Below are 24766 nucleotides of genomic sequence, written 5' to 3' on the forward strand. Positions count from 1 at the left end.
CCCCATTCTGAACACACACACACTGTATCTCTGCTCATTCTGAACATATTCATACTATATCTCTACCCATTCTGAACATATTCGTACTGTATCTCTGCCCATCCATGCAAGTTGACTCCTACTTCACCCGCGGGTACGGGGCCACCACGACGAGGGAGTGGTACCTGAAGCTCCCTGGCGGCGTCCAGCAGATCATAGATGAGGCAGGGTTTGGCCTGTTCTGTACAGGGCTTTTGCATCTCTTTGGGTGTAGGACCGTCTTGGGTGCATTGGTAGAGAGATGGTGGGACACCACCAACTCCTTCCATTTCTCTACCACGGGGGATATGACTATAACCCCGTTTAACTTCGCGATGTTGACGGGCCTTGAGGTGGAAGGCCAGCCGATCCCATATGATGCCGATATGGGTGAGTGGGAGGCAGCTTGGGCCTACCTATTGGGAGTACATCCACCTATTTATTGCGCATCAGGCTCCGTTCGATATACATGGTTTTCCGACCATTTCAGAGGGAGATAGCCTACGACGACTGAGGCTACAAAGCAGTATGCCCATGGTTTTCTCGTGTTTCTCTTTGGCATGACTCTGTTAGCCGACAGATCGAACACTATGGGGCTGTATTTGCTGAGCGCCTTAGTGGACCTATCCCAGGTGCGACACTACGATTGGGGGGGCGCCGCCCTCGCCACTCTTTATTGCTACATGAGCTCGATCTCCCGCAGGAGCGGGAACAGAGTAGGCAGCTATTGGAGAGCCTGGGAGGTATGCTTTAATTTTCAGCTTTACATTCCTGATGTACTTTCTGCTTACACTTTCTGCACACACTGCACACAATCTCATTTCTGTTCTGCACTTGTACTTTCTGTACACACTGCACACTGCACACATAGTCTCATTTCTGTTCTGCAGTTGTGCTTTCTGCACACACCGCACACTGCACACACACTTTCTGCTTTCTACATCATCTGTATGTTGTATTCTCACTGCCACCCTTCTGCTTTTCACAGCTATGGGTATACACTTACTTCCTATTGCTTGCACCTGAGCTAGAGGTCGAGACACCTCCGGATGTACCTTACTCATGTCGCTATGATGGCCGGTGCCAGCCGAGGGCACGGGAGACTCTTCCCTATCTGCGCCAGTTTTTTGACACAGTGGGACCAGCAGAGGTAACTCAAGACTCACAGTTTTTCTTTGCTTTCAGCTTTACTTCATTTTGTATATCAACTGGCAACTAATCCAATTGCTGTCTGCAGATTACGTGGCAGCCCTGGGAGGTGATGCCACAGTTCGCCCGATTCCATTTCGCTGGAGCCCGGGGTGCCTGCCGATTCTGGATCTTGTTCGAGGGACCGGTAGGTCGAGCTTGGTTTCTTGGAGAGCGCTTCAGGCACCGGACATTGGGCTTGGAGATTCAATCAATCCCTTTGCTGCCTCCACCATCCATGCGGAGCACAAAGAGTATCTCCTCTCCGGAGCTCACTGATGTTATGTAGGGCGCGGATGCAGATCAATTCATTGAAAAGGGGGACTACACAGCCTACATTGAGGTATACCTCATGCCTCCGTTGGCGGGTGCTCGCGCTCCCACATGGAGGACAGCTGCTACTGCTTCGTCGAGTAGGGCTAGAGCGACGAATACCCCCTCGACGAGCAAGTCTCGAGCACGGAGAGGCAGAGCTAGGGAGATGCCCACCACTAGACAGAGCGCCGGGTGGCCAAACTTGCCTACATCATTGACTTATCGGAGACGTTCTGGGGAGACTTACTAGATCCCTATTGGGCCTGCACCGGCTCGTCGTGCACTTGCTAGAGTTCGAGGCCGGACCCCGGTATGTACCACACACCACATTATGCATATTTACTTCATTTCAATTATGCTTTGCAGAATACTAATCCTTTCACTGCATTGGCAGGCACCTATTGAGTACACAGGACAGGCTCTGGACTTGGTAGCTTCGTTAACAGAGATGACGTAGAGGAGCCTGGATCTACTCAGCCTTTACGGGATCCCGGTAATCTTTCTTCAATTTGCTTTTCATGCCATGAGATTCTCTGCTAACGCATTAGCATTCACACAGTTCCATACTACGCTGATCTAATACTTTGCACTAAAACACTGCATTAATACACTGTTCCCATACACTGCTCATAGCACACATACACCGCAACCATTTACTGCTCACAGCACATCATCTCTTGCATCTAATATACTGCATCTGCTGTATATCGTAATAAATACATTCTGACGAGCTCCCTTTTTCTCAGGTCCCTTTCGAGACATCAGCTCCATTCGGTGCCCCAGGAGGAGCGGTGGCAGGACCTTCAGTAGCACCTCCAGTAGCACACAGCTGAGGGAGACATCGGAGGCCTACCAGACGTGGTGACGACAACGAGTCCAGTGAGGACGAGGAGGCAGCGAGTCCTCAGTCAGAGTCAGCCGATGAGGGCTTCAAGGATGAGAGCTGAGATGACTCTGGTTCAGACAGCAATGCTGATGGCGATGATGCTCCAAGATCCTCTCAGCTGAGGAAGAGGGTGAAGAGGGCCTCTCAGTCTTGAGTCCGATAGCACCAGTTTGGACGTTTTTTGCTTTTTGCTTTATTTCTCTTTTTGCTTTAGCATTTGCACATTGTAGAGCCTTAGACAGTTTTATTTTCTTTAAAACTTTGTGCCTTTGTAAAGAGAAACCATGATGGAATGAAAACATCTTTTTTGGTTAAAAGTGTTGCATTTGTATTGTAAGCATCGCATCGCACCATTTTGCATAAAAATGAGATTGATGGAAATTGAACATTTGTCTATTGCAAAGTCAGGTAATGAACCGACACAATAAACAAAATAAAACAACTAAAAGAACAACTTGATAAGCAAGACAACGACTTGATGAACAAATTGCAACAACTCGATAAACAAAGTTCAATAACTCGATAAACAAAGTTAACAACTTGATAAACAAGAGTGACAAACTTAAGGACAAGTCGCCAAAACCACAGCAAAACGCGTCTAGAGTGGAACAAAACATGGATTTTCAGCATTCCCAGCATGGAACAAAACATGGTTAAGGTGGTCGGTCGGCTACTTGAACTGGCCGGCCGGCCAGTTTTTCTCAAAATCTCCAGATTTCGGCCATCTGTTTTCCACTCAATGCCCTATCTTCTATAAAGGTTCCAGCTTCGTGGTTCCCTCATGTGAACTCCATTTCTCCCCCAAATGGAAGCAATTCTTGTCCAAAACCTCACAAATTGGATTGCAAACATGGATGGCTTGAAAAAGTTGAACTTCCGGGGCTTCGAAATAAATGCACTATTCTCGTTGACCCGCACCCCACTACATTCTCCGTTCCTCCATGCCACGGCAAGGTGTTAGAATTCGGTAACTCATGTTTTTAACTTCGACGGACAAGAGATGTGCCACAATCTTGAAGATTTCCAAGCTTTGATGGAGTCCGAGCATGATGAAGAAATCTTGCCCCAATTCCGCTTCAGCCACATCCAAGCCTTAGGGCGGATGTGCGGGCTCACTTTGCATGACGCTCGGTCTTTGATTTGCGATGGAGAATTGGACACCCACAGCTTGATTCATCGATTTTCTGATGTCGGTGACCGCGGCGATCATCACTGGCAGGGTTTTCGGTGACATGCGCTTTGCTTGTGCATGTTGTCTCATTTCTTGCTTGCCCCAAGCTTCAGTGGGTCTAGCGTCCATTTGATTGAGATTGCCCAAGGTTTAAAAGAGGGCAAGAGCTGCATTGCCATGACACTAGCTGAGACACTAATGGGTTTGGATGCCTTCCATCACCGAGAGAAAACTAGATTCGTGGGGAGTCCACTACTCTTGCAGGTAATGTTTCTCTCCGTATCTCACATATGTTTCTCACATCACTCGGCCCTTAGGCTCTGTTTTTCTCTCAAAACCCTTTTCTCACTTTTCTCTCCTCTTACACCTCTCTATTCTTTAATCTCTCATTTTTCATCCCTCCCCAGATATGGTTGATGGACAAGTTAAGAGTGGTGGACTCATGCCCCGCATATTCAGCTCGTGGCTATTTCTTCCGGCAGCGACTAGTTGATGCCCCAGATGAGGGATGGTGGTGCGAATGGATGTGCAGCTTATCTGCTGCCAACATTTCTTGGTGCTGCCCCTGGCTTAATCTGCCGACGATGAATTACAACATGTCTCGCCAGCTGGGCATTCAGCTGATCAACCTGACACACTGTGTCTTTTACTTCCCATTTCGATTCCGGTGCCAATTTGGGCATGATCAGACTTGCCCTGTAGAGGGGATAGAGTACCCTACTGCATTTCCAGTCCGAGGCGCATAGCTAGCTCGGGTATGCCACAGCATGGAGGACGAGAGAGCTTCTGACCCTCGCTCCCACTTTCAGTTGCATCCTTTCTGATGAGTGCATAGCTTGGTTCAATGAAGAGGCGTAGGTTGGGCCTATTTTGGCATCAGAGGCTTCCACAAGCTCTAGGAGGGGGCGCAGGAACACCTGACTATGCCCCGAGTTTATTTGCCTTAATAAGTACTTTCAAGTTTTCTTATGAATGTAATAAAAAAGCAACTTCAATTTGTATTCAAGAGCAGAAGAACTCTATACTGAAATCAATGTAATTGAAGGTTGTGGGTACTGAAAATTTTCCATTTGGTCCAAAAATGGTCTAAGTTGTAAAAAGATTAATTTGAGCAAAATCAACTTTTATTAAAACTTTTCAAAACCATTTTCGATATGGATCAAAACTGGACACTCTTGAAATCAATCCTCGAGATGCACTACCCCGGATCCCAACAACTGGAAAGTTGCCCCTAGTCTGAATAACACTACATTGGAGATCACAACCGAACCCTTGAATGCAAAAAAGACAAAGATGACCAACATGATCACATGGACAAAGTTGATTTGGAAGTGTTTATGGCTGGACTTCGGAATGAAGTTGCCTACGTATCCCAAAGATGAGAATCAAGCCTTACGTAGTTCGGTTCAGGTTCACTCGTGTATTAACACTCTCCTTTTGTGCTCTAACTTTTGCCAAGGCCGCCCTTTCTAGGTTTTCAACCTTGCGAGCTCAGTTTTTATTATTTCAAATTTTTAATGCTCTGACTTTTGCCTAGGTCGCCTTTTCGGGTTTTCGACCTAGCGAGCCACTCAGGGAAAGTATTTCTTCAACTTGTCCATATTGATCGGCTGGGAGAACTCAAGGCCATCTTGGTCCATAAGAACGATAGCTCCACCTGACTAGATAGACTTGATGATGTAGGGACCAGTCCAATTGGGTCTGAACTTTCCCCTAGGGTCGTGGATGGGAGCTCAGTTGTCTTTGATGACTAGATCCCCCTCTTTCAAATTCCTGGAGTTAACCTTCTTGTTGAAAGCCCTGGCAATTCTTTGTTGATAACCCTAGACGTGATGTAGTGCTTTCAGCCTTCTTTCGTCAAAGAGCATGAGTTCTTCGAACCTACTTTGTTTCCAATCTGCCTCAGCTATCTGGCATTCAGCCATGACCAGCAGTGATGGAACCTCAACTTTGATAGGAAGAACAACCTCCATCCCATAGACCAAGGAGTACGAAGTTGCCCCAGTAGAAGTTCGAATTGAAGTCCGGTAGCCCCAAAAAGCAAATGGCAGCTTATCTAGCCAGTCCCTACAGGTTTTCACCATCTTTTGCAGAATGTGCTTGATGTTCTTGTTGGTGGCCTCAACAGCTTTGTTGGTTTGCGGTCGATATGTGGATGACTTATGAAAAGCCATGTTGTATTTCTCCAACAAGTCGATCACCTCCTTCTTGAAGTGGGAACCATTATCCAAAATAATCTCATTTGGGACCCCATAGCAACAGATGATGTTGTTCCTGATGAACTTTGCAACTTGCGAAGCCTTCAACACTGCGTAAGATTGGGCGTCAACCCACTTCGCAAAGTAGTCTATCGCTACCAGAATGTACTCATGCCCATTGGACCTCTTTGGAGTGACAGTCCCAATCACATTAATCCCCCAGACTGAAAACGGCCATGGCGAAGTCATGTTGTACAACTTCGACGGTGGAATGTTCATGCGATTTGCATGGATTTGGCATTTGTGGTATCACTGGACAAAGCCAATACAATCCTCCTCCATAGTCGACCAATAATAATCTTGTCTAAGGATTTTCCGGGCTAGCATCACCCCGCTCATGTGCGCTCCATACTCTCCTCTATGGATGGCCTCCATCAGGCGCTTGGACTCTTCAGCATCAACACACAGCTTGTGCATCCCCAGATGACCCCTCTTGTACAGTTTACCTCCGCAAACGATGAACTGAGCAGCCATTCTTCGAATTGCCCTCTTATCCTTGGCATTTGCCCCTGGCGAATACACCTCATTTTCCAAGAAGCTCCAGATGTCGTAATACCAAGGATTTTGATCTTGTACCTTATCTATGGTAGCAATCAGCTCGTAGGCCGACACAAATTTCTGTTCGATGATGATCGGAGGCATCCAGACTCCAAAAGGGATGTCTATCATAGAAGATGGAGTTGCTTAAGAATCGGCGAACTTGTTGTTCTCTATTAATAGATGGGCGAAATTCAGTTTATCAAACCGAGGAATCAGAACGTCCAAGGTCTGGTGATAGATTCTCATCTTTTCTTCTTTAACTTTCCAATATCTCTTAGCTTGAGATACAACAAGGTTCGAGTCCCCGATGACATCCAACCGTTTTGCCCCTAGTTCCAGGGCGGCTTCCAATCCAGCAATACATGCCTCATATTCTGCCTTGTTGTTCGACACTTTGAATCGGAGTTTGAAAGCTAAGTGTATGCGGGAATTGTCGGGTGCTATCAGCAACACCCCTATCCCATACCTGTACTGGTTTGACGCTCCGTCAAAGTACATCGTCCAAGTCTCTTCTTCAACGTGCAAAATGGCCTCGTCTGGGAACAGATACTCAACTGCTTCATCTCTCTCTACTGGGTGATCGGCTAGGAACTCCGCCACTGCTCTCCCTTTTACTGACTTGCGCGTCATGTGCTTCAGATCAAATTCAGAAAGCAAAGCAACCAACGAGCTAGCCTACCTGTAAGTGCTGGTTTCTTCAAGAGATATTTGATGGGATCTAATCTTGAAACTAGAATTACGGAGTGAGCTAACAGGTAGTGCCTCAGCTTTCTGGTAGCCCACACCAAGGCCAGACAAGCCTTCTATAGCGGAGTGTAGCGGGTCTCGTAATCCAGTATTTTCTTGCTCAGGTAGTAGATAGCCTTCTTCACTTTATCCTCAGATTCCTGTGCAAGCATGCAGCACATCGTCGTTTCGATCACTAATAGGTACAGAATCAACGGTTTCCCCGGCTTAGGTGGTGACAACACAGGTGGGTTCTGTAAATATTGCTTGATCTGCTCAAAAGCAACTTGGCATCGGTCACCCCATTGGAATTTCTTCCTTTCTTTAGGAGACCAAACAGTGATTCACAAGTCAAGGTTAATTTTGCAATAAACCGTCTTATAAATTGCACTTTACCCAGAAAGCCTCGCACCTCCTTTTCAGTCCTTGGTGGTGGCATTTCTAAGATGGCCTTGATTTTGGAAGGATCGACCTCGATATCCCTTTGTGTGATCAAAAACCTCAGCATTTTCCCTGCTGTAACACCGAAAGTACATTTCTGAGGATTTAGCCGCAACCGATACTCTCTGATCCATTGGAAAAATTTCTGCAAGGCGATGTAGTAGCCCTCTCTTTCCTTGGACTTGACAATCATGTTGTCCACATACACCTCAACCTCTTTATGGATCATATCGTGTAAAATCGTGGTTGCAGCTCATTGATATGTAGCCCCAGCATTCTTTAAGCCGAATGACATCATCCTGTAACAATAGGTTCCCCACAGGGTAGTGAAAGCAGTCTTCTCCTTGTCTTCAGGTGCCATCAAAATCTGATTGTAGCCTGAAAATCCATCCATGAACGAGAGCAGCACATACCCCGCAGTGAAGTCCACTAATTCGTCGATATGTGGCAGAGGAAAGTCGTCCTTCGGAATGGCTTTGTTCAAATCCCTAAAGTCCACACATACCCTAATCCTTTCTTCTTTCTTCGGCACCTGAACTATATTGGCCAACCAAGTTGGATACTCAGATACTAACAGAAACCCTGCGTTGATCTGCTTGGTGACCTTTTCTTTGATTTTCAGGGCCCTGTCCGGGCAAATCCTTCGGAGCTTCTGCTTAACAGGTCGGGCCTCTGGATCTAGAGGGATTCGGTGCTGTACAATCTCAGGATCGATTCCAGGCATGTCTTCGTAGGATCACGTGAAAACATCTTTGAAATCTTTTAATAAAGCGACTAAGCGCTCGCGTTCCTTCGAAGACAACGTGGACCCGATTTGGACCAGCCATGGGTCTTTCTCAGTACCAACATTAATTGAGGTGATTTCATCAGCCAAAGGTTTTACAAACCTCTCCTGCTCTTGATCAAGCAAATGTTTCAAAACCGGAGGAACTTCTTCCTCGTCGTTTTCATCAAAATTTTGAAAGTCTTGATTAATGCAATAAACTAAAGGCACAGAAAAGTACTCAGAAGCCACAGCCGTACCATTCTTATTAATAACATCTAGTCCATTCGATCCTTCAGTTACAACAGACTCAAAGGAAAACGAAAGAGACGACCTGGACAGGATAGTGGCATCCGGGTTATCAACCCCAGGAACACCGGACTCAGACTCAGAAGAGCTTGAATTTGATTTTGACTCCATAAACTCGGTGGAATCAGATTCTGGCTCACTATCTGACCCAGAACTGCTCGATAAAAAGCCTTCATCGCACTGCTAGACGAGGGAGGGTGCGATGGATGCGTCGAGAATGCTAGAAGATGGGCCCACAACCGCTTCATCCCCGATCATGGAAACTGAAAAGTTATCCCCCAAGCACTCTGGTACGATCTGAGGATGTGAGAGGAGACAAGCTAGCGCTACCCCCATCTTAATTTCTATGCTCTCGAAATCTTCCTCCTTGCACTGCTCAGCCTCAGCTGGTGGGTCTGTCTGCTCTTCGGCAACTTCATCTCCGAATAACTGAAGGTCAAAAAAGATATCGAAGCTGGGCAAGTGCCGCTTCTCTGAATTCAGCCATGGCTCCGGAAAGCCGCAAAACGGGAAGTCTTTTCCCTCCCGGACAAAGCGTCCGTTTAGGGTTCCCTAGATAGGTTTGCGCACCAACTCGTAGTGTTTCTCGGCTTGCTTTGCCTTGGCTCTTCCGGCCATCTCCTTTCCTTTCCTGGGCCAATCCTCTTTGGTAGACAGATAACCTAAACCAAAGGTATATAGGTTATGTGGCACCTCGGCCGACACTGCAACGCTCTTCCGGCCACTTTGCCCTAATCTTATCCCAGGCATGTGTTGAAGCTTGTTCATAAAGTGGACAGACTGCGTACTGACGTATAGTCCCTCATCAACAACTAGCATATTCTGTACAACTCGGGCCTCAGCTAGGGTGAATCCTGACAGAAATACATCCTCCGTGCCGTGCTCAATCTAGAACTGGTGTAGTAACCTCTGGCAGTGGATGTATGGACGAGTTCCCAAAAACAATTGCCACCCCAGTCCCGTGGGGGTACTTTAGCATCTGGTGTAAGGTAGAAGAGACAACCTTCACTTGGTGCAGCCACGGTCGCCCAAGGAGTAGATTGAAGGTGGCTGGAACATCTAAGACATGAAACTCAATGTCATGCTGTCCCGGGCCAATCTTGGTCTTGATCTGTACGGTCCCCACTGTAGACACCCCATTTTTGACCGTCCTCAAGACTTGGACGTCACCATTGGAACACTCGGTGATTACCCTTGTTTGTGTTCGCCTTGAGTTCCCAGAAGTCTCGGTTGCGCGCCTTGCCTCGGGATCTCTCGACTCGACCGTGTTGTGTCTGGTCTTGCACCAAACACTTGTGTTTTGCCTTGGAGAGGGAGGGAATGCCTTGTGACGCATCCCCACACATCACCGGCCATGGCTTGAGGCCACCGGCCAGTGATTTTGTGCCATCGGCAATGTATATTGCCGGTCGGCACTCTTTGTTGCCGGTCGGCCATTTATTTTGCCAAAATGGAAATTTTGAATGGCCGATCACTGTTCATCTACTTTTAGTAGATATTTTGTGCCAGCTGTGATAGCTGGCACCCACTCTGCTCCCCTCCATACACGTGTATGGAGGGATTTCCCTCTTGGATGGCTTGTTTTGGAAGCCTTACAAGAGGGAGTTGCCTATAAGAAGAGGGCTCCTCTCTTGGCATTAGGGTTACAAAAAAATACAGAGGAGAGCTCTGGTTCTAGGGTTAGTATAGTTGTAGCTATTCTATCTCTCTTTTTATCTCTTTTGTGTTCTAGGTGTGTTTGTCCATATTATTGCACACAAACACATAGTATTACACCTTTTCTTGGTTATTGAGGGCCAAAGGAGTGTTCTTGGAGTTCTTGGAGCTGGTTTGGAGCTAAAGAAGCTGCTGGAGCTTCATTTGTGAAGAAAGACTTCATGGGTAAGAAACTAGTCCCTTTTTACCCCATTTTTGCACACTACTTTTACCTACCTTGCATCTGTTTTCGAGCTTAGTGTATAACACATAAAAGTTCTATTTTTAGGCCCTCTAAATAGTTGTTTAAGGTTGCTTCAAGCTTTGGGGTTGTTTAACCCCTCTTAAGCCTTGTAAGGCTCCATTTTGTGCCATTTTGGGTGAGCTCCGAGACCTTGGTGTTTGGGCCTCCTCACCACTGAAATCTTGAGGGATTTCAGAGGTGAGGATGGTGCCTTGAGGTCCTAGGGAGGAGAGGGCCACCCCCTCTCCTTGTTGTCCTTGAAAAGGACCGTTTTTGGCCTCTTGAGGGAGCATATAGTTTGAATGTGTGTTGACCATGCCTTAGCTGATTTTTGTGCTTATTATGTCATAATATGCCTCTGTTTTTAGTTTTTTTTGGTACACCATGCTTGCTTAGCATACATGCCTTGTAATGCCATTTTGTCGCCTCAACATGCCTTAGGTTGTAAGCCCTTGTTCTAGCATGTTTTAGGCCTAGCTTTGTGAAGCTTTAGTGCATGATTTTGTATGCTTTAGCTCTGTTTTAAATTGCTTTAGTCGTACTTGCCATGTATTGCATAGCCCCTTTGCATTGTTAGCTTGTAGGCTTTAAATATGTGAAGTGTTGAGCATGCATTGCTTGATTTATTTTAGTGGTTTGGAACCACTTAATATGCCATTTCAGTCCTCATAACATGCTCACATGCTTGTCTTTCAATGCTTCTTTGATGCTTTAAAAGTTTGTGTTGTAGGCTCCATGCTAAGCATTTGTGCATGCCCCCATACTTAGACCATTTAGATGCTATCTAGGTGTGCCTTTGTCCCTGTTTTTGGCATTATTTGGGACTGTTTTAATCCAACTTGGTCATTTACTTCATGTGTCACACGATCCTAGTTTAAGCCTCTTGGCTTGTCTTGGGTTCTTGGCTTTGTTTGCCACATGCTATGCTTGCTTTGTTTAGTTGGTTTGGCACCCCTTATAGCATGATTTTCAGAGCTTCATTTGCATGCTAATTGTCCATGTTATGCCTCTTTCAAGTGTGCTTGAGAGTTGCCCTTTTGTGCTTAAGTATTAGCCCTTTAACATGTGCATGTGTGTGCGTGTGTTGGCCTCCATGTTTGAGCACTTTGGCCACTAATTTAGGCTTGTTTTGAGAATTGCCTAATCATGTTTAAGTCCATCTCTTTGCATGTTTGCATGCTCACCTCGCATGGTTGCTTGCATACTTGCATGTACACATTGCATTGCCATGTTGCATCCTTAGCTCGCATGCCTAGGTTGCATTGCATTGTGCATGCATTGCCTCACCTCTTGAAGTGAGTCATGATAGAGGTAGAAGCCCCTTTGTTTGTTTATGTACATTGCATGATATTTGAAATGGAAATGCACAACTTGGTCTCTTGGGCCATCACGCATTGAAATGCGCGATTGATGGTCCGAGAACCAAGGACCATGTCCCTTTTAGTCATAAACATGATAATGGGTGTGATTGGTGCATACATTGCTTGAAATGCATTGCCATGTTGTGCCTTGCCCTCTGCTGCTGTCAATTGCAGGTTCTGCAGACATTCTTGGCCGACCGACAGTATTCATTGCCGACCGGCCATAAAGTGGTGGCCAATAGCGTCATAAGCGGTCGGTGACCATTTCCCATGGCCGGTGGCCAATCCTCCAAGCCGATGGTGTTCCCCAATGTCCAGGGAAGCAATTCTGAGGCTTTGGCAGTCTTTAGAGGGGCAGAGCAGGGAAAACAGAGGCAGCCTACGCATGGCAATGGACTTCCGAGCAAGACCCAAGCACGCATTGCATTGGGCTCTTTTCCCGAGGCCGTTTATCGCTTTCTTAGATTAGTTGATTTGTTTAATTAATTTAGTTGGTCTGTAATAATTAATTAGCTAGGATAGTTAATTCATTATTCGAATTTGTATTATTCTTTTGGTCCCTCCGAGCAAGGGCGAATCTGTAATAAGTGTGGGTGCGTGTGTGCATGTCTTCCAATCCCCACTTCTTTCTCCCTTTTACTTACCTGCTTTGATGGTTAGTATTAGGACATGTTTAATTTAGCATACCTTATGCTATGCATGCGTGCATCCATACATTTGTCTTACATGCACCGGGCTCGGCACATCATGCTAACTGCACTTGTATTTCAATTCCAAAGTTGAGTACTTGTTAATTCCAGCATTGCACATGCCACGTTTAGGATAGCCGAGCCTATCATAGTTGCATCTTGCATGTGTTGCATTAGCCATCTTAACATGAACTAGGATCATGCATATGATTACTAACTAGTTTCTGTTTTGGCTTGGAGTACTAGATGAGCTTTTATGCTTTAGCATCCTTGCATGCGTGTAAGTGTTGCCATGACAGCATGATTACCATGAGGCTAGTTACTTATGTGTTATAACTACTTGAATGCCTGTGGGTAAACGTTGGATTGTTTGAGTTGGAATAGCTCATTGAAATCCATGTTTTAGCCTACTTGCGAGTAGCAAAATTCAAATTGTTTTCCAAACAAACGGATATACAATGTTTTGTTCCAATCTAGGCGATTTGGTCTATACTTGTTTGCTGCGCGCATAACATAGTAATTCTAGGCTAATAAATGGAATAAGAGCACATAACGTTTTCAAAAACGGTTATCATGGTTAGTAGAGGCCGATCTTCGGATCGGGCGAGAGGGGGTGCTCATAGCTGACCTTCCCCAATCGTACCCAAGTTCCCCAGCCGAGGCAACTTTGGTGATGACGGACACGTGGCCTTTGGCACCGAGTCAGGGTTTCCTAAATTCCCCAAAATTAAAATATTTAGGTGGCGACTCTGTATCTGGAAAAGCAGTCCATGTTTGGCACTTCTTTCAAAAAATATGTTTTTCTCAAAACGATTTGCCGGATTTGGACTCTTTGGTTCAGATTAAGAACCGTGACAAATCGAGTCCGAACTGTGGTAGCGAGGCCCTCCCGGGGCGCGTCTACAGTTTCTGGTGACTCTACTGGGGATTTTAGAGAGCTTGACTCGAACTCGTGATATCCTGTTTTGATTACACTTATGTGTTTCTTTGCATTGCATGTTGTTGACGCGCCCGTGGGCCCCATGCTACAGTTCGGACTCGGTTGGTTGTCACGGTTCTTAATCTGAACCAAAGAGTCCAAATCCGGCAAATCGTTTTGAGAAAAACAGATTTTTTTGAAAGAAGTGCCAAACATGGACTGCTTTGCCAGATACAGAGTCGCCACCTAAATATTTTATTATGGGGGAATTTAGGAAACCCTGACTCGGTGCCAAAGGCCACGTGTCCGTCATTGCCAAAGTTGCCTCGGCTCAGGAGCTTGGGTACGATTGGGGAAGGTCAGCTATGAGCACCCCCTCTCGCCCAATCCGAAGATCGGCCTCTACTAACCATGATATCCGATTTTGAAAACGTTATGTGTTCTTATTCCGGTTATTAGCCTAGAATTACTACGTTTGTGCACACAGCAAACAAGTATAGACTAGATTGCCTAATTTGGAAATAAGCATTGCATATTCGTTTGTTTGAAAAACAGTTTGAAATTTGCTACTCGCAAGTAGGCTAAAGCACGGATTTCAACGAGTTGTTCTAACTCAAACAATCCAACTTTCACCCACAGGCATTCAGGCAATAATATCACGTAAGCACATAGCCACATGGCAAGCTGTAGACGTCCCCGGAACGCCCCGGGAGGAACGAGCTCCCGTTCTGTTCATTTTGGGGTCACTACAGCTCAGGACTGTCAAATTGTCACGGTTCTAAGTCTGAACCAAAGAGTCCAAATCCGGCAAATCGTTTTGAGAAAACTGATTTTTGAAAGAAGTGCCAAACATGGACTGCTTTGCCAGATACAGAGTCGCCACCTAAATATTTTATTTTGGGAAATTTAGGAAACCCTGACTCGGTGCCAAAAGGCCACGTGTCCGTCATCACCAAAGTTGCCTCGGCTCGGGAACTTGGGTACGATTGGGGAAGGTTACTTCGTGAGCACCCCCGCTCGCCCGGTCATAGACCGGCCTCTACTAACCATGATATCAATTTTTGAAAACATTGTGAGTTCTTATTCCGGTTATTAGCCTAGGTTACTATGTGATGCGCACAGCATACAAGTATAGACCGGGTCGCCTGAATTGGAACGAAACATTTCATGTTTGTTTTTGAAAATGATTTGCTACCGTAGGTAGGCTTGAAACATTTGATGATTTATTCCAATTCAGATAACCCAACCTCCATCCACAGGCATTCAAGCAGTTATATCATATAAGCACATAGCCTCATGGTAAGCATGCTATTCATGGCAGTCACTCACACACATGCAAGGATGCTAAAGCATAAAGCTTACCGAGTACTCCAAGCCAAAACAGAAACTTTATTAGAAATCATGCATGATCCTAAATATACAGAAATGCCTAATGCAACACATGCAAAAATGCAAACTATAGCAGGCTCGGCTATTCTAAGATGGCATATGGAATGCTACAACTATCATGCATTCAACTTTGGAATTTGAAAGACAAATGCAGTTAGTATGATGCGCCGAGCCCGGTGCATGCAATACAGATGAATGAATGCAAACATGCTGTCATACTGTATGCTAATTTAAATATGCCCTAATCTAACCATCATAAGCGGATAAATAAAAGGGAGAAAGACGTGGGGTTGGAAGACATACATCACACTCACGCACACTTATTACAATTGTGCCTTCGCGCAGGGGGTCCAAATAAATAATACAGTCCAAATATTACAGTCCCGGATAAAAGAATATTACAGTCCAAAATATTACAAAATTCTAATTAATTAATGAATTAACTAAGAAAGCAAATAAAGCTGGCGTGCAAGCCAGGGACTGCCTTGCTTCTGATGGATGATGCATGTCCGGGTTGTCTTGCGCGGAAATCCACCGGAATGCCCCAATTAGCCTCTGTTTACACTTGTTCTTGAAATGCGTGCCAAGCCCCAAAAGGTTGCTGATTCTTCGTTTTGGCTGCAACAGAGAGCAGAAAAGGGGCATAGCAATGTATTTGCACAGATATATGCATGTCTCGATCCTCGTGCCACCAATAACGCATACCGAGGCATGATGGCCAAGGAGTCGAAATGCACAACTCAATATAGGATGAATGCACATGAAACTACAACTAGAACCTAACTCCATCATGGATAATCCGGAGTGTCGGTGACTGGGGAATTGAGACACATTCCGTCACTCGGAGTACGAAATGTACCTCGTTTCCCGTGCCCGGGATAGCTCCTATTCCGGACACGATGCAATATGCATGATATGCATGAAATGCAACTAAGATACAATCCTAACATACGGAATGCTATGGAAATGAGATGCTTCGAAGTGCGTGCACTCGGGCACGCAAACCGAGAAAATGACAGATGCAATCTAAGATACAACCTAGTATGCACAATGCTGTGAAAATAATGTCTCGAAATGCGTGCACACGGGCACGCAAACCGAGAAAATGACAGAATGCAATGCAAGTGACTAAAATGGCATGGGAAAGGTAACATGGACTTACACTAACATGAGAGAGCCTCAGCCACACTCATATAAGAAGCCGGTTGATGAAAATGAAGTGCCTCGAAATGCGTGCACACGAGCACGCAAACCGAGGCAATGGCATTCGCAATGCAAATGACATGAAAACATGATATGGGCTTATACCAACATGAGTGAGCCTCAGCCACACTCACATCCGATGCCGGCGGATAAAAATAGAGTGCCTGGAAGTGCGTGCACACGGGCACGCAAACCGAGGCAATGGCATACGCAATGCAATGGCATGGAAACATGATATGGGCTTATACCAACATGAGTGAGCCTCAGCCACACTCACATCGGATGCCGGCGGATAAAAATGAAGTGCCTCGAAATGCATGCACACGGGCACGCAAACCGAGGCGATGATAAAATGTGATGAAATGACATGGAAATGACAAATGGGCTTATACCAACATGAGTGAGCCTCAGCCACACTCACATCGGATGCCGGCGGATAAAAATGAAGTGCCTCGAAATGCGTGCACACGGGCACGCAAACCGAGGCGATGATAAAATGTGATGAAATGACATGAAATGGATAGCAATCATTCTAATGGAATTCCAGCACTAAAATATGGGGGAAAACAGTCCCGAAATGAGGCGAAATGACATGAAATGCATGGAATTGTCCCGAAATGTGAATTTAGGCACCCGAAATGGCCTATAGCTATGCTAAACATGCACAATATGGACATGCAATGCAAAGACAGAAGCTAGACAGTCCCAAAAAAGGCACTTTCACAGTTATAAACATGGCCAAACAGCAAGCATAGGTATGGCAAAAATAGCATGCAAGAATAGGGGCCAAGAGAGGGGTAATGAAGCAAGTGATATAAGCAAAATCCAAACTGAAAAATTTCCTTCTACAACATTGAAGAGGGACCAAAAATATGAATATTTACAGTACATGGAAGCCTCAAAATCAGTATACAAACATGATAGAAATGTGATGCAAAAAGGGGCTCAAAAGTGGCTATAACATGAGATATGCAAAATAATCACCAAACAGCCAAAGACCCTTAATAAAACATGTAGAATGGGCCAAAATAAGACTATTTCCAGAACTGTAAAATGGCCAAAAACAAAAGCATGGTAGGCTAACTAAACATGCAAGAATGGGGAATAAAAGAGAGATATAACATGAAGTAGCATATGGAGACCCCAAACCATGAAAGGACCTAAATGAAACATGAAATATGGACCAAAATAAGCACTTTTTCAGAACTGTAAAATGGCCAAAAACAAAAGCATGGTAGGCTGCCATTGCATGCAAGAATGGGGAAGAAAAGAGGAGTATAAAGGTAGGTACAACATGGAAGTCCCAAATGGTGTTGAGCCCTTCTTCAATGTTGAAGAGGGGCTCAAAATAACCCTAATATCAGTTTACAACATGCTCAAAAACAGATTACTCACGGGCTAAAAAGAGCATGCAAAATCATGACATATAAGAGGATCAATGAAGCAAGTGTATCATGGAGGGCTCAAACAGGGTTGAACCCTTAATGAAAAATGAAGATGAGCTCAAAAGAGGGTCCTTTTCAGTTAAGGCCGGAGCTTGAAACAAAAAGCAAGTGAGGCTTACAAATGGATCAAGAAAAGGGGTCAGAGAAGAGAAAGGTTACTCACCCTTGAAGACTAAGACTTTTGTTGCTTCTTGGATCAATTTGCAGCTTCTTTGGCCTTTGAGAAACCTTCCTTGTTGCTGGAAATGAGGTGGTGGTGGTAGAGCTTGGTGGTGTAGAAGAAATGGTGCTTAAGGACTTAAGGTTTTTCAAGGAAATGAGAGGTATAGAAATGGCTTTTTGTATGGATGCTTGAAGGTGAAGTTTTTCAACCCCAACAAAGGATATATCTTGCTTGCTATATAGGCGAACAAGGGGGTGTAAAGGTGGGGGAAAAGGAGAGAAACTTTCCCCCACAAAATATCCCCCGGATAAATTTCTTTTCTGGGGGATATTGCCCCACAGCTGTAAAGGGAACAGTGCAAGGAGCTCGGCCGGCCAGGTACTTTTGCTGCAGGTGGCCGGCCGGCCACACCCCCTAGCCGGCCGGCTAGGGGTCAAAAGGGTCAAGAAGATTTTCTGGCCGGCCACCAACTGGTAGTGTCCTCCTATGTGTGTACAACACAACCCTGTGGTTAAAATTCCAAGAAAGTGGGTCCAAGGGGTTCAACATTAGCTCGGAAAGAGGGGTTCAAAAGGGTCAGGTAGCATTAATGGCCGGCCACCAACTTTTAGGGTCCTCTCATGTGTGTACATCACAAATATGTGGTTCAAAGTTCAAGAAAAAGGGTCCAAGGGGTTCAACATTAGCCCGGAAGGAGGGGGTCAAAAGGGTCAAGTAGAATTACTGGCCGGCCTCCAACTTTTAGGGTCCTCCCATGTGTGTACATCACAAATATGTGGTTCAAAGTTTGAGAAAATGGGCCCAAGGGGTTCAACATTAGCCCGGAAGTGCGAAAAACGGGCGCCGGAGGGCGTCGGAGGATGTATAACTGGTTGTTGCAACAATTGCTGGCCTCCCACCCTTCAGTGACCTCCCCGGTGATAAAACAGAGGTACCTGCCAAAAATGAACGAAAACCGTTGCAAAGTGAAAGTTCCGGGGCCAAAACACGCAGTTCGGGGTCCCGAAAATGGGCTGTTAAGCACCGAAAGTGGCGTTCGGCCACGAAGTGGGTTCCTCAGTCCCCAGTGTCCCTCAAAAGGGAGTAAATAGGAAGTATGCCAAAAATCAGAGCAATAGGAGATGGTTAAGCGGTCCCGAACCGAGGCGCACGGCCTACGGTCCCGAAAAACCGGAAACCGGACTCCGAAATGGGAAAAATGGCCTACGGCCACCAAATGTAGCCTACGGACATTGAGAGATGGTTTACGGGACCTCTCCCTTCCCTCAGGAAAAGAAACAAAGAAAACCGAGTCTGGTTCGCAAACCGAGGCAAGGTACAAAAGAGGATTCGGAAGTCCGGAGGCAGGGCTCACGGCCGCGACTCTGAAACTTCTGAACGAGCACATCATGCAACATCACCAAGCGCTCAATCGGTGACGTCTGAGTCTTAAGGTCGGTCAAAAATGGGGTGTCTACAGTTGCCCCTCTTTGACAGAACTCGGAAGTCACAAGTGACGGGAGTGAGTGTCAAAGCCCAGAGACGACCCATTTTTGACAAGGCCGAAGACTTAGACAAACGTACAAGGTAAACAGAAATGTGCCCGCAGGCATGCCCGCAGGCAGGGGCAAAATGCAAATGATATGCAAGAAGCCGAAGGTAACCCAATGATCATGCAAATGCAGCAAGCTGTAATGAAGCAAGTATTCGCAAATAGATGCAACAGTTTTAAGCAATAATGCAAAGCAACAACTACATTTCATGCAGTTAAGAATGCGGAGGATTATTCAATCCCCGCCACGTCTCACACGGAGAAGATACGATACCTGCGCGATTCGTCTGGTCGCACCAGCCTCAGTTGAACCGTACATACAATATCGTGCCTGCAAAAGAGAGAAATTGCAACAAGTACAACATGCTACCAACATATATTTAATGTGATTCCGAAAGTTCGACACACGCAGTGCCGGTGAGTGTATGCATCGCAATGCAAGAGTGGAACATGCGTGACAACGTATGCTCAAACATAGAGGTATGCCAATATCAAGAAATGTGCATGTTAATGCAGGTATACTCATGAGAATGCAAGATAATGTGACACGAGCATGAATCAGGGTGTCCGTTTGTCATGAAACAACGAGCATGGAAACGCGTGTTTCGGCGAAGGTAACTCAATTATGGCCTCCGATCCACTTCCTGGAAGGTTACAACTCATTAAAAAAAGGATACAGTTTGATTTCGATGAATGATGATGAGACACATGTCAGAACTTGAAGCTGAAGTCCAGGCGGATTATTTCGCGACCGGAAGTATACTTTTCTTGAACTTTTTCAGGTCCCGGGAACTCCGATCTTCCTCAAAATTTGCAGAGAGCTAGGTGGGCATGTGGGGGACATGGCCGGCCGTTCATCTTCCCAAGGGGAGGTGGCCAACCGGTTTCCCATAAAGTAGATAGCTGGCCGGCCAGTTATCCAAAAAGCAGATAGCTGGCCGGCTAGAAAAAGGGGTCGGCCGACCATATGCCAGATCCGAGGGCAGTTTGGTCTTTTTCGCCTCCTTCCTTCATGCTTCTTCAACCAAGACTTGAGGCCTATAAAAGGCAGCCGAGGCCCCTTCCTTTCTTGCCTTCTACAACACTTTCCTCTCCAGATCTGAGTTTCACGCGCGTTTTCCAACGCCCCGCGCAAATTGTTTTCGCAAAAACATTCAGTTCCAAGCACTTTGGAGCGATTAAATTTCGGTTTCGGAACTTCTTTTCGCATTTTCGCCACTTGGGGTAAGTTTGTCTCAATATTTGGAATATTTTCTCGGGAGTTGACTTTTGTTGACTTTTTCCAATTTTGGCTCATTTTGCTCATTTTTGCTCCCTTTTGCAGATCTTCTGAAAAATGGCGGGTAATTCTCCCCACGGCGGAGGCTTTCCAGGTGCCGGAGATGATTTCGATCCCATGACTCTACCCCCGAGGACCCGACCTTTTATTCCCGGGAGGTACCGTCCGTCAGCACATGTCCTCCCGCGTGCTGTCTTCCGTCACTTTACTAGGTTTGACGAGCGAGCACCCGGGGATCTGCTTCTCCGAGAGCCGGAGCAGCACCTCTCTCATGAGGCCCGAGAGGTATTTACTTCATTTTCTGTATTTTTCATAGATTTCGCACCTTTGCCATGCTTGAACACGCAGTTTAGCTTAGTACTTTGCTTGCATCCTGAACATGTAGTTTAAACACTCGAATTTCTAAATACTTGGCTCACTAATTAATTGTGAACGCACAGTACACATTAGTTAAGAGGCGAACACACGGCTCAAACACTGATCTATCGAACACGCAGCCCAAATTCGAAAGTGAACACACAGCCCATACTTTACATTTTCTGAACACACAGCCCAGATAGATAGTGAACACGCAGCCCACAATAGTTGAAATTTGAACACGCAGCCCAAACTTCAAATTTTCTGAACACGCAGCCCAGGTAGATAGTGAACACGCAACCCACAATTTAACTGAAAGTTGAACACGCAGCCCAAACTTCAAATTTTCTGAATACGCAGCCCAGGTAGATAGTGAACACGCAGCCCACAATTTAACTGAAAGTTGAACACGCAGCCCAAATTTCAAATTTTCTGAACACGCAGTCCAGGTAGATAGTGGACACGCAGCCCACAATTTAACTGAAAGTTGAACACGCAGCCCAAACTTCAAATTTTCTGAACACGCAGCCCAGATAGATAGTGAACACGCAGCCCACAATTTAACTGAAAGTTGAACACGCAGCCCAAACTTCAAATTTTCTGAACACGCAGCCCAGGTAGATAGTGAACACGCAGCCCACAATTTAACTGAAAGTTGAACACGCAGCCCAAACTTCAAATTTTCTGAACACGCAGCCCACAATTTAACTGAAAGTTGAACACGCAGCCCAAATTTCAAATTTTCTGAACACGCAGCCCAGATAGATAGTGAACACGCAGCCCACAATTTAACTGAAAGTTGAACATGCAGCCCAAATTTCAAATTTTCTGAACATGCAGCCCAGGTAGATAGTGAACACGCAGCCCACAATTTAACTGAAAGTTGAACACGCAGCCCAAACTCCAAATTTTCTGAACACGCAGCCCAGGTAGATAGTGAACACGCAGCCCACAATTTAACTGAAAGTTGAACACGCAGCCCAAACTCCAAATTTTCTGAACACGCAGCCCATTCATTATACTGGCACACAGCCCATTCATTATACTGGCACACAGCCCATTTCATCTCATTGGCATACAGTCCATTCATTTCATTATTGACACATGTATTCATTCTGAATGCAGGTTTGTTCCCGTAGTGTGCGGGGGTATGGTTCCACCATCGCGCGGGACTGGTACGCCGAGCTCCCGGAGGGTGTCCGAGACTTGGTAGATTTGGCAGGGTTTGGGCCCTTCTGCGTCGGGTTGTCACGTTGTCCTGCCAGGAGGACACTGATGGCAGCCTTGATAGAGAGATGGTGGAACACCACCAACTCCTTTCATTTCTCTGCCACTGGAGATATGACCATGACGCCCCTGGACTTCGCTGTGCTGACCGGCTTAGACATCGGAGGTTGGTCCATTCCCTATGATGAGGATATGGGAGAGTGGGAGGCCGCTTGGATGTATTTATTGGGGGCTCGCCCGCCAGTTGACAGGGTCTCCGGGAGAGTCCGATACACTTGGTTCTCTTCCCACTTCCGGCGGGCGGAGATGGTGCCTGAGAGTCCCGAGGAGACGGAGCAATACGCCCGTGGTTTCCTTATGTTCCTCTTCGGGACTACCCTGTTTGCCGACAGAGGGAACACAGTTGGGTTATATCTGATGAGCACTCTAGTCGACCTATCACAGGTCAGTAGATATGACTGGGGTGGCGCCGGCCTGGCTACCCTTTACTTTTATATGAGCGCGACCTCCCGCGGGCGGGGCAATTTACTTGGCGGCTACTGGAGAGCCTGGGAGGTACTTTTCTGTCCTCTTGATTTACGTTTCTGCTTTTCATTACTTGTACATTGCACACACAGCGCACTTTTACAGTCTGTATTTTGCTCTCGGCATTTCGTACTTACATTCTGCACTGCTTTTCTCAGCTATGGGTCTATGTATACTTCCCATCATTAGCCCCAGAGCTGGAGGTGGTAGGGATTCCCATGACCCCATATTCATTGGTGTTCGAGGGCCCGCACCGGCCGAGACCTCGAGAGACCCTCCTTCGCCTGCGACAGTACTTTGACACTGTGCGACATTCAGAGGTACCTCGGAACTTTCAGTTCCTTTCATTTTTATCTTTGATTTGCTCTGTATATTCTTAACTTCTGATCGGTTTATGCATTTATCATCCGCAGATCACATGGCAGCCCTAGGTATGTTTGGGTGATGGTCTCCGACTTCAGTATACCGGAGCGTCAGACATCTCCCAGTATAGGGTCCTGCTCGAAGGGCCGGTTGGCAGGGTATGGTTCCTGGGGGAACGCTTTCTGCGCCAGGTATGGGGGTATCTTTCTCAGGATCTTCCCGCAGTACCCCCAGCCAGTATGCGGACTGCTGACAGGCTCTCTTACTCGGAGGTAGTCGGCGCCATGCTGGGTAGTGATGCTTTACTACATATTGAGGAGGGGGACTACGCCACTTACCGTCACATATATTTGATGCCTCCATTGACGGGAGCTCGTATCCCGATGATGAGGCCTGCCGGTATGTCATCCTCGGGCCAGGCTCAGGCTCGGGCTGCAGACGCCCCTTCTACTAGCAGGGCTGGTACATCTAGAGGTGGGAGTAGACCGGTTCCTCCGACTCCGTCGGCTTATCCTCATCCTGGATGGCCAGATATGCCCACTGAGTTGATGGCGTGGCAGTATGGGGCGATCTCTCCGACCCCGATCCCACTAGAGCCTCCGATGCCCAGTGATCGATACGCCATTGATCCTGACTCACCGCTGGTATGCTCCACTGTTTTTCATTCATCATTCAGATGTTTAGACATTCTTTTGTTCACTGATGATTATGAGCTCATATTTGCAGCCACATCGAGGGTACATGGAGGAGGTGGTTGGACTGGTGGCCACACTCGAGGGCATGGTCCTGCGTAGGGAGGCACAGTTGTCTGTTGCGGGCATTCAGGTACCCTTCAGTTTTCTGGCATTTATCATACTTCTGATGACATGCTGATTTCTACTGCATCGATAGACTACTTGTGTAGAGCACATCTGACACACACCCCACTTGTACGCTGTATTTACATGCACCCACTTTATGTAGCCTTTGCTTGTATCTGCATCTGATGTATATATTTGGACTGATGTATTTGAATTGAACTCTTTGTTTTCAGATGCCTTCATGGTCCGGTCAGCCGCAGGCCAGGCCACCTGGGCCTCCTTGGGGAGCTGGGCCATCTGGGCCTTTTCAGGGGGCGGGGTCATCTCGGCCTTCCGGAGGAGCCGGGCCATCTAGGCCTTTTCGAGGAGCTCGAGGAGGGCTTGTCCGCAGACGCAGGGCTCACGTCGTAGAGGTGGAGCCTGATGAGGAGGAGGAGGATACTGAGGAGGAGGAGGAGGCTACCGACCGTCAGTCAGAGACATCTGCTGAGGAGGGGGGCTCCGGTTTTGGCTCGGGGAATAGAGGCGAGGCTGAGGGGGATCCTGAGGATGACAGCTCCGACTCAGATGATGATGATGGTGCGGAGGTTGTCCCGCAGAAAAGGATGAGGAGTGCTTCTCGCTCCCGCTCCCGAGGACATTGATGTTGCTATTTCCTGCTTTATTTTTCTTTTTGCTAGTAGTTTGTAGCACTTTGCACATTGTTAGGCAGTTTTATTTTTTTTGTAAAACTTGTACCTTTGTTTGTTGTAAAGCATGATGAAATGAAATAGCTTTTGAAAAGGTATTTGTATTTTAAGCATCGTATCGCATCATTTATTTTGCACAAGAATGAAATTGAATGGTAATGCGCATTGTGTAATCACCAAGTCAGGTAGTGAACCGACGCAACAAACTAAACAACTCAACTTACTAAGATATAACAGGACCTTTAGCAAGTTTACAACTCGATAAGCAAAAT

General features: G+C 46.4%; 1 protein-coding gene across 1 annotated transcript; it reads left to right on the forward strand.

Moving 5' to 3' along the window:
- The first annotated feature begins 326 nt into the window (after positions 1-326).
- LOC145796252 (uncharacterized) lies at positions 327-24449 on the forward strand. Its single transcript, XM_082881309.1, has 5 exons — positions 327-408; positions 1256-1460; positions 1888-1951; positions 23732-23830; positions 24039-24449. The coding sequence occupies exons 1-5, from the start codon at positions 327-329 to the stop codon at positions 24447-24449; spliced, it is 861 nt and encodes a 286-aa protein (XP_082737435.1).
- Positions 24450-24766: the final 317 nt, after the last annotated feature.

Source organism: Camellia sinensis, chromosome 7, assembly GCF_055761805.1.
Source record: "Camellia sinensis isolate YWXY chromosome 7, ASM5576180v1, whole genome shotgun sequence".
Classification (NCBI taxonomy): domain Eukaryota; kingdom Viridiplantae; phylum Streptophyta; class Magnoliopsida; order Ericales; family Theaceae; genus Camellia; species Camellia sinensis.